Genomic DNA, 11345 nt, shown 5'->3' on the forward strand with positions numbered 1-11345 from the left:
TCAAACAATATCAAGTAGCTGCAGCTAGTTTTATTTACTAGTTCCAAGATAAACAAGACAAACAAAGGATGCTCTAAGGCTGGGTACACACTACAGAAATTTACTACCAATGTGTTATCTACAACTATTGTACCTACGACTGAAGTGCCGATCAGTCAGTCGACTCATGCGTACATACTATACACATTTTAAACAATTTTAGCACGACTATCCGCCCTGCCATCGATTTCTGTCAGTTACGTTGTAACGTAAGATTGTGACTCCGTACACACTGATCCGATATATGGGCTCCCTGCAGCAATATGGAAAATAAACTTAAATAGAGTGCTGAACGTCACCAGCAAAAACTCCCACAAACTCAGATCCTGGAAAAGGAAATAAGTCATCACCATTCATTCTATAACACATCTTGTGAATAGTATACGTTCGTTTGCAACTGCACATTTACTACGGTTTATTATGGTTTATTTTAATATAATGTCCACAATTGAACAACAGCAAGCTTGTGGTCTTTTGCTAGTAGCTATGGCAAGAACACTGCAAGCACAGACCCGGAGGGTCAATACACAAATATATTACTATAATGCCATTGCATTTAATAAATAAATATAATACGAAATCGAATAATGGACACGTCACATCAGGAAAAAAATTATACTTTAGCGAGAATATTTACTGTCACATGTGATAAGAATACATGATGTATACACTTGCATACAGGAACACATAAATGACATATGGAGTATGTAAAACAGGTTTATTATTGCTTCTCCATTAAAAGCATATTATCCCATTTGATTGACGTTTTGACACCGCACCCCATGGAGACAACATCATAAATTTAAATATAGGAGCCCAGAAAGGAGTAGCTGTTTGAGGAACTGTTGGCAGTTGGTCGGGTAACTGGTCGTGATTTTTTACAAGTTGCAGGATCGGAAGGACATTGAAACGAGATTTATAGCTCTGCTGAACAACCAAATGAAACGGCGGTCGGTACTTTGGAATGAATATTGTTCACCATTTAAGTATACACACTAATGTGATATTGGCCCAAACAGTCCTTTATCCCTCCATTGACCAAATAGTCAACTGAAAAACCTGTAGTGTGTACCCAGCCTAACTAATACAATACAGAGTATTTCCTCTCTAAAGTGGAGGGACCTAATATCCCACACAAAAAAATAACAGAACTCGTAGGTAATAATGGCAGTCTCTCTCAGCAGGCCTCTGACCTGTTCCCCAGGTAGTGAGGATGTGAGGGAACTACCTCACAGATTTTTAACAGCACCTTAAAGGTGCAATTCTTGATTAGCCAGCAACTGGCTAGCAGGCTGGAATACCCCAAAATGAGTCTTATGATTGGAGCTCGCCCTTCTCGCTCCATTCATAACCCCAGGGACAATTATACCGGCGGACTGAAGCCAAACCACTGTTCTGTAAGTTGCGGGGTGGGGACTCCATGGCACAGACTTTTTCTTCCCAGCACATCCCACAGATGCTTGATCAGATTGAGATGTGGGGAATTTGGAGGCCAAGTCAACACCCTGTACTCTTTGTCATGTTCCTAAAACCATTCCTGAACAATTTTTGCAGTGTGGCAGAGCGCATTATTCTGCTGAAAGAGGCCACTGTCAAGTAACATGAATATGCCAGGACCCAAGGTTCCCCAGCAGAACATTGCCCAGAGCATCACACTGCCTCCGCTGGCTTGCCTTCTTCTCATAGTGCATTCTAATGTCATCTCTTCCCCAGGTAAACTAGGCACACACTCCCGGCTGTCTACAGGATGTGAAAAAAACGTAACTCATCAGACCAGGCCACCTCCTTCCATTGCTCCACGGTCCAGTTCTGGCGCTCATGTGCTCAATGAAAGTTTTTTCGACGGTGGACAGGGGTCAGCATGCGCACTCTGACCAGTCTGCAGCTACGTTGCACTGTGTGTTCTGACATCTTATCTTATCATAGCCAGCATTAACTTTTTCAGCAATTTTGGATACAGTAGCTCTTCTGTGGGATTGGATCAGACGGACTAGCTTTCGCTCCCCACGCATATCAACGAGCCTTGAGCCTGTCGCCAGTTCAACGGATGCCCTTCCTTAGACCACATTTGGTAGGTACCAATCAGTGCATACTAAGAACACCACCATAACACCTGCCGTTTTGGAGATGCTCTGGCCCAATCGTGTAGCAATCACATTTAGGCCTTTGTCAAAGTTGCTCAGATCCTTACACTTGCCCATTTTTATTACTTCCAACACATCTACTTCAATAACCGACTGTTCACTTGCTGCCTAATATATCCCACCCTTTGACAGATTCCATTGTAATTAGATAATCAATGTTTTTCTCTTCACTTGTTAGTGGTTTTAATGTTGTGGTTGATTGTCGTTTACCTGGGGAAGAGATGCAATATGAGAAGAAGAAAGACTAGCGGAGGCAGTGTGTTACTCTGGGCAATGTTCTGCTAGGAAACCTTGGGTCCTGGAATTCATGTGGACGTTACCTTGACACGTACCACCTACTTAAACATTGCTGCAGACTAAGTACACCGCTTCAATCCGTGATTGCAGTGGCCTCTTTTAGCTGGATAATACACCCTGCCACACTGTAAACAAAATTCAGGAACAATTCGAGGAACATGACAAAGGATTCAAAGTGTTGTCTTGGCCTCCAAATTCCCCAGATCTCAAGCCAATCAAGCATCTGTGCAGGAAAAACAAGTCGGAGCCATGGAAGCCCCACCTCGCAACTTACAGGACTTAAAGAATCTGCTGCTTATGTATTGGTGCCAGATACCATAAGACACCTTCAGAGGTTGTGGAGTCCATGCCTCAATGGGTCAGAGCTGTTTTTGGCAGAACTAGCAGAACCTACACAATTTAGGTAGGTGGTTTTATTATTGGCGCTGATCAGTGTATTTTTTTTTTTTTTTTTTTTTTTTAAAGGGATGGGGTCTACATTAAAACATACAAGAGTCAATGAAAGGGCTCAACAATACCAGAGGCCACAAAACAGCTCAGGAGGGTCGCATGCGCACCTCTTCAACAGCCCTGTTTTTCAAAAATGCATCTGTCAAATGTTCATGTGAGGAAATGCACACATTTTAACACCAAATTTCATCAGGCTGCAACAGCATAACTAAGACAAAGCTGATGTGACAACAAGAATAAGGGGTAACAGTTAATTTCATCATGACCCAATTTGAAACAAATTTGGCAACACCAAGAGATAAATAAATTGACAAAGACAGTATCAGCATGACATGTGCCCTAATGCTGTAAGTGATATTGTCCAGAGGGAAGTCAGTCAAGCTGGTAGACATATTTTAAGCAGACAAACCATTTATAAAAGAACAAAACAGCTTAACGGCACAGGTTGTAATAAATGATCAAGAACAGTGTTATATTATACAAACTTAGCATGATTCATGGACACTGAATCCTCTACTCATGGACACGTCTGTACCACTTTGGGACTGAAAATAATGCTTTTTCCTGCTGATAAAGCAGCATGGACAGCAAAGCACATAATTTATCAGAAACTCACTATAAGTTAACCAATGATTTGTATATAATAGCACGGTCACAGAATGTCACATAACTATACGGTGCACAGAAATATTGCCCCCCATCACCTATATTATGTGAAACCTGCTTGCAATTATTGTTTGCATTAGTATAAGTGTAACAATATTGTTTTAAATAAGAAGGAAACAATTTTATATTTAGTCTAATACTCTCTTTTGACCTACAACCTAAACATATTTAGCTTATGTTTATATTTAACTCAATGGGTAGGACCTTAAACCACAATGCTTTCCATTAGCCTTTCAAGCTATAACAACTGATATCTTAACTGTAACTTATTATTAAATATCGGCAAACCAAATGTTATGTTTTACAAGAAAATGATTACCTATACATCTCCTTGTAGAATTTGCATGTGTCTCTTAATGAACCTTGTTTATCCACTGATTATTCTATACGATCAACCTGGTCCTAAAACTTATACAGAGAAAATATATTACCCATACAGAATTCCATAACATTATTCAGAGATATTATTGAAAATATGATTTCTAACTGGAACTACTAATCTGAACACCAATGGATTCCGTAATATGACCATTTAATAGGTACCCTTTATCTTCCGCCCTGTACATGCTTCAGCTGGGCCATAATACATCCACACCTTTTGGCCTTAAAGGGGTACACCCCAACACTATCTGGGATTAAGGACCAGACTAGGACAATCAAACAGGTAACCAATGCACTATTCTGATGCATAAAGAGCATCGTGTTAGAAGGAAATGAGATGTGCACTCACGTCGCTTTCAACCTCGATGTCATCGTTATCGCTCATGCTTTCATATACCCAGAAGGAAGGTGGTTCGACCCGGAGAGGGAGAACAAATAGGGAGGAAAGGCAAATCGTTACGAAACAATAAAAAAAAAAAATGAAGCGGCGGGGACGAAAACAACCGAATGAGGGGGACTGAAGGAAGGGGGAGACCCTCACTGTGCTCAGGAAAACAGATCAACGGAAGCCACACGTGACTATGCACTGCTAGGGATCATTAGCCAGAGCCGTAGCCTCCGACCTTGAGAGCGCCAGTGCTGTCGGGAAATGTAGTTTCTACACGCACGTCGTAGATTGTGTTTATAAAATGGAAAAAGCAAGTGAAACTACACCTTCCACAGATCTATGGGGCTGCAGAAGAAGAATGACACATGTGTCGAAGCAGCGGTGGTTGCTGGGACTTGTAGTTTGGGTTGGGGTGTCCCGGAAGGCAGTAGGAGACACGTGGATGCTGTTGCAGACAATCAGTGTTTGGGGTAGTGTTCCGGGAGCGGTGTTTGTTTCTGGGGCCAGGAAACAACTAAGCATTCCGGAAATAGACTGTTACATAATGAAGCAGGATAGCCTGATGCGGCCAATCTGTCGTAATACTTGTACTTGTCGTTCCTTTGCACAACAATTAGATTAGAGAGACACAGGCTGCCTACCTCTGGACTTCTTTGTACTGTTCATGTGACTACCGTTACTGTTGTGTATATACACAATGCACTGCTCAGCTGAGCTATTTATAAAGGAAGTGGATATCGCCAAAGTCTTTATTTTATGTGATGTATATTGCATTTACTTAAACTTTTGTAAGATGTTTTTCAGAACATGTTATTGAGTTACTTGATATGGTTTATTAATCTTGTAATTTACTTTATTTCCAGTATCTAATATTTAATGATTTTGGGGCTGATTCATTAGTGATCTTATCTGCTGTTTATTGCTTATCTTAATCAAATCCACTCTGCATGCGCAGAAAAGGGAGATAAGAAGCAAAATCCACTGAGTAAGTGAGGAATTTCTTAAGTTAAGATGAAAATCCATCTTAACTCTTATCTCCCCGTTTTTCTTAAAATAAGCATCTTAGCTTTTGCACAAGATAAGATTACTAATGAATCAGGCCCTTTGTGTTTATCTTGCTATATACCTTTTTAATATTGTGTAGAACAGACTATAAGTGAGCTTTGATTATGTAATAACATTCCTGCTCTTTTAGTTAGCAAATTTTGATAGTGTTGAAGTTTTACTGCAGTTACTGTTGTCATTTATCAAACAACATCATGCAGAAGAGTAAAAGGTACTTGTTAATTATACAGGTGCCATGTAAAACTTGTACTCCTGTCACCTGTAATTTTAATCAGGAGTAAGTGTTGTTTGGGGTTGCTATGGACCAAATTCCTCCTACCCCATTCCTGAACATTGGCTTTCCATGCCAGTTAGGATGAGTCCCCATTATCCTTACTAAATCTCCTCTTCCCCAAGAGCCTCACCAGGATACTGCTCGGCAGATGTTGAAGAACATTATGAACAAGGTGGAGAACCAGTGGAATTTGGGGGGGAACATCAGAAGTCCACAAGTACCACATCCCAAAAGATTATCTATTTGTCATCTGGAGGTCTGGTGTGTAACTTGACATTTTACACTTTCCTGGTGTTGCTCTGCTGGCATTATCTTTGTAGTGGACAACACAATGACTGTTTGAAAAACGACCAAGGAGAGTACTGAAGAGATCTCTTTGCTTTTTTAATCCATGGCATTCTTCTGTTCAAATCTATGTTTTAATATAGTTTAAAAAAAAAAATGTAATTTGAAAATAATATGCTATATAATTTATAATTTTATATTTCCATACTAGTTGCCATCGAGAATACAGTTTAATTGTAAGATTATAAGAATACTAGGACCTAGGATTATTGTTTTTTTCTGTGAATACAATTAAAAAAAATAAAATTTTCTTGTGAGTCAAATTAACACATGAGAATCCAAGCAAAGAGAGTGATGAGAAAGAAAGTAGGGGTACTTCTGGAATGTAACATTGTGAGCAAGTTCAGTATTGATCCAAAATTAGGAAACAAATCTATATAATGACATTTCAGCACTTCTCCCCACTTCATTTGAAGAAGATCACTATAGGTTTAAGCTATCTGACTGGGGACTATGTTCATATATAGAGAATTTAGTGTCCGATTTTATATCCGTGCTGTTTTTGGTGTGAGCCAGACAACTGCATGAGTGACAATGCAAAAGGTAATTGTTTATGGGCGGCAGGAGAGTGCAATCACCCCTCTTTACAGAACAATGCAGCAAATAAACCTCTTTCACATTAGAACAGTCATATGCTGTGTTACCCTGGTGCACCTGTTTGATTGTCACTATCGTGGTCATGTGCGCCACTGTTTGCAGGCGCCATGGACGTCAGCTGCCTAGGACCAGCTGAATTGGCTGCTGTCTTTTCAAACACTATGAGCAGGGCACGTAACAATTTTATTAAAACTGGGGCCGATAGTAACTTAGTGAACTTTTATTGCTCTGGCTGTTGTAGAACTAAAAGGCTCTGCCTGGCATGATGGGACCTGTAGTGCCACAACAGTTACAGACTTATGGGTTATCTCCCCCCTCTGCTCTATACTCAATTCGGCCGCAAGACTCATCTACCTCTCACGCCGCTCCTCCTCTGCCTCCCCTCTCTGCCTTGCCCTACACTGGCTCCCCTTCCCCTACAGAATTCTTTTCAAACTCCTCACCACTTACAAGGCTTTCTCACACTCTACTGCCCCTTATATCTCTAACCTCTTCTCCCTGCGCTCGGCCAATGACCGCCGCCTCTCCTCCACTCTGATCATCTCTTCCTATTCCAGAATCCAGGACTTTTCCCGTGCAGCCCCCCTTCACTGGAATGACCTCCCTCGCTCCATGAGCGGGGCCCTCTTCCCTTCTGTCCCGTTCTTCTGCTCTGTGTTTATTGCATCAGCCTGCCAGGAGTTTCTGAAGTATTGGTACTTTTTGTTTATTGTTCTGTACTGTTATACCCTGTATAGTCTACTGTTTGTACTATGTGCAGCGCTGCAGAAGCAGGAATGATTAGGAAAACGATAATAGAACAAAAATCAATGAATAATAAGTTTACCACGGATGTGGCTGAAAACTATCCGGCACACAGATGGGAAGCAATGGTCACTACAGCATACAGCGGTAGGCAGGTTTACCACGGAGGTGGCTGAGAAGTATCCGACCAACAGGTGAGAAGCAGCGATCACTACAGCATACAGTGGAAGGCAGGTTTACCACAGAGGTGGCTGAGAAGAATCCGGCCAACAGGTGAGATGCAGCGGTCACTATAGCATACAGAGGGAGGCAGGTTTTACCACGGAGGTGGTTGAGAAGTATCCAGCCAACAGGTGATAAGCAGCGGTCACTACAGCATACAGCGGTAGGCAGGTTTACCATGGAGGTGGCTGAGAAGTATCTGGCCAACAGGTGAGATGCAGCGGTCACTATAGCATACAGCGGGAGGCAGGTTTTACCACGGAGGTGGTTGAGAAGTATCCGGCCAACAAGTGAGATGCAGGTTGAAAAATCAAAGACCATTGTAATGAGACAGGACGCTGAAAGTAACTGTAGCCACAGGAACAGAGTACACAGCTGACACGAGGAGGTGAGAATCGAGATCAGGCAATTAAGGAGGTGTCAGAGGTGCTTTAAATAGGGAAAAGGCTAATGGATAGCCAATACAAATAAAGGAAAAGTTATAAAGGACCCTCTAGGTTTGCACATGCGCAGAAACACAGTCAAGATGGCGGACAGCCGCGGCGCTGCATAGGCACCGGCAGAGGGGCAACTGGCCCAACTCCAGGTCTAGAAGTCCGGTGAGTGACAGTACCCCTCCTTTAAAGGTGGACACAGAACACTAAGATCCGGGTTTGCCGGGAAATTTGGTGTAAAATTTCTTCAAAAGTGTAGGGGCATTAATGTCCTAAGCACAAATCCAGGAACATTCCTCAGGGCCAAATCCTTTCCAATGGACTAGATATCGAATACCTCCTCTAGTCCTCTTAGAATCAAGAATATGCGTAATCTCAAATTCCTCCTCCTGCTGAAGTTGGATAGCAGGAGGTTTAGTAGAAAGAGTAGAAAAACGAATAATAATGAGGGGTTTAAGCAATGAAATATGAAATGAATTTGAGATACGAAGATTTTGAGGAAGTTGCAGCTTGAAACATACCGGATTGATTACTTTTAAAATCTTGTATGGTGCAATGAAGCGTGGAGCCAATTTCATGCAAGGGACTTTTAACCGGATATTCTTGGTGGACAACTACACTCAATCTCCTACTTTCAAGGCAGGAATAGCTCGCCTTTTTTTGTCAGCAAATAATTTGTGTCTGGAAGATGCCTTCTTCAGAGCTGATCGGGCTTGAGCCCAGATAGAGGAGAATCTCTGATGTAGAGTATTAACTGCAGGAACCTGCGTAGGTGGAAGAGCAGGAAATTCGGGGAGAGAAGGATGGTGGCCGTATACCAGAAAAAATGGAGTATTGGCTGATGATTCATGATAAGAGTTGTCATGAGCGAACTCGGCCCAAGGGAGAAGATCCGCCCAATCATCCTGGTTGGCAGAGGAAAATATTCTTAAAACGGTTTCAAGATCCTGGTTAACTCTCAGTCTGGCCATTTGATTGAGGGTGGTATGAAGAGGAGAGACAAAGACCGATTCCTAGAATCTTTCATAGATCACGCCAAAATCTGGACACAAACTGAACACCCCTGTCCGACACGATCTCAGAAGGACATCCATGAATACGAAAAATCTCTAATAGATTTGCCAATGTGGGAGAGGAGGGTACAAAATGACCCATTTTAGAGAACCTATCTACCACTACCCAAATAGTGTTAAACTTTCTGCTAGGTGGAAGATCGGTGATGAAATCCATGCTTATCTGGGACCATGGTTTCAAAGGAATGTAAGAGATTTCAAAAGACCGGCTGGAGCTTGATGGGAGGATTTACATTGCGTACAGATATCACACGCAGAGATTTACTCTTTAACGTCCCTCCTGATGGTAGGCCACCAATATTTTTGAGAGATAATCTCCAAAGTCTTCCGAACTCCAATATGGCCAGAAAAATGAGCGGAAATGATGCCAGGCAATAATTTTCTTCCGAAGCAGAGAAGGTACAAAAGTCTTCCCCGGAGGCGGGGTGGTAGAGGAGGAAGCTGCTAAAACCACACATTTAGGGTCCAATATGGGATGTTCCTGATGATATTCTGAATCCAAGGCAGAAGTGAAGGCCCGAGAAAGCGCATTGACTTTCTTGTTCTTAATAGCAGGTTTGTAAATAATAATAAGGTTGAAACGAGAGAAGAACAACGACCATCTAGCTTGTCGTGGATTCATACACTGAGCAGACTGTAGATAAAGCAAGTTCTTATGATCTGTGAATATAGTTATAGGATGATGGGCTCCCTCTAATAGATATCTCCACTCCTCCAGGGCTACTTTAATAGCTAACAATTCTTTATCTCCGATGGTATAATTTTTCTCTGCCGGTAGCAGACTTCGAGAATAGAAGGCACATAGATGGAGTTTCTTCTGTGCAGATTTTTGAGCAAGCACTGCTCCAATACCAATGTTGGAGGCATCAACCTCTAGAAAGCAAGGAAGAGCAATATCGGGTTACCAAAGAATGGGCGCTGTAGAAAAAGCTTCTTTGAGAAACTGAAAAGCTTGGAGAGCCTCGGGAGACCATAGTTTAGGATTAGCACCCTTATGAGTCAGAGAAACTATAGGTGCTACGATGGATGAGAATCCTTGTATAAATCGTCGGTAGTAACTGGCAAAGCCCAAAAAGTGCTGGATCGCCTTAAGGCATGTAGGCAGGGGCCAATGCAGAACAGCTCTTACTTTCTCGGAATCCATCATTAATCCTACTCCAGAAACTATATACCCCAAAAACGGAATTTGTAGCACTTCTCCAACTTGCAAAACAACTGATTTTTGAGTAGTCTAGTCAGGACCTCTGCAACATGTTGTCGATGGTTGGCCAGGTCTTGGGAGAAAATCAGGATATCATCCAGGTAGACCACCACGCACACATAGAGCAAGTCCCGAAAGATCTCATTAACAAATCCTTGAAAGACAGCTGGGGCATTGCATAGCCCAAATGGCATAACCAGATATTCATAGTATCCATCGCGGGTGTTAAAAGCTATCTTCCATTCATCTCCAGCTTTAATTCTGATAAGGTTATATGCACCACGTAGATCTAGTTTGGTAAATATCTGGGAGCCTCGAATACGATTAAACAATTCTGTAATCGACGGGATAGGATATTGATTCTTTATAGTTATGGCGTTTAGGCCACAATAATCTATGCAAGGTCTTAATGTGCCTCCTTTCTTTTTTACAAAAAAAACTCCAACTCCAGCAGGAGAAGAGGGACGAATGAATCCTTGCTGAAGATTTTCTTTAATATACTCTGTCATTGCCTGCGTCTCAGGTAAGGAAAGAGGGTACACCAGACCCCTAGGTGGAATTTTACCAGGTTGAAGATCCACAGGACAATCCCAGACCCGATGAGGAAGAAGTTGCTGAGAACGTCTCTTGTCAAATACATCTGCGAAAGAGGCATATTGTGGAGGCAGACCAAGTGAGGAAGTATTAAAAGAAGACTCGACTATCCAGACTGGTAACAATTGAGATAGACATTTATGGTGGCAGGCTGAACCCCAAGACAAGATTTGGGGATATTTCCAATCTATTTGAGGATAATGGAGTTGAAGCCAAGAAAGCCCCAAGACGAGAGGACTAGTAGTAGCTGGAAGAACCAATAGAGAAATTTGTTCCTGATGAAGCGCTCCTACTTAAAGAGTGAAAGGCGCAGTACTTTTGGTAATAAGGTGTCACGGTTTGGTATTCTGGACTCTGGATCCGTTCAGAGATGTTGTGAGAACGGATCCTCAGGGAGAATATAACAATACACTGGAAAAAGATGACAGATG

General features: G+C 42.0%; 1 protein-coding gene and 1 long non-coding RNA gene across 3 annotated transcripts in view; one reads left to right on the plus strand and one right to left on the minus strand.

Moving 5' to 3' along the window:
• MAX (MYC associated factor X) overlaps positions 1-4534 on the minus strand; it is a 41379-nt gene extending 36845 nt beyond the window's left edge. Inside the window, exon 1 of one of the 2 annotated variants that reach the window (XM_075192982.1) lies at positions 4327-4534. In XM_075192982.1, coding sequence (XP_075049083.1) covers positions 4327-4362 — 36 coding nt within the window. In that variant the 5' untranslated portion in view covers positions 4363-4534. The remainder of the gene's footprint in view (positions 1-4326) is intronic. The other variant, XM_075192983.1, reaches the window with a different exon arrangement.
• Positions 4535-4551: 17 nt separating this feature from the next.
• Positions 4552-6298, plus strand: LOC142109001 (uncharacterized). The gene is made up of 2 exons (XR_012680256.1): positions 4552-4997; positions 5827-6298. It is a non-coding gene; the product is annotated as an uncharacterized LOC142109001 (long non-coding RNA).
• The last annotated feature ends 5047 nt before the right edge of the window (positions 6299-11345 follow it).

This window comes from Mixophyes fleayi, chromosome 12 (assembly GCF_038048845.1).
Source record: "Mixophyes fleayi isolate aMixFle1 chromosome 12, aMixFle1.hap1, whole genome shotgun sequence".
In the NCBI taxonomy this organism is placed as follows: Eukaryota; Metazoa; Chordata; class Amphibia; order Anura; family Limnodynastidae; genus Mixophyes; species Mixophyes fleayi.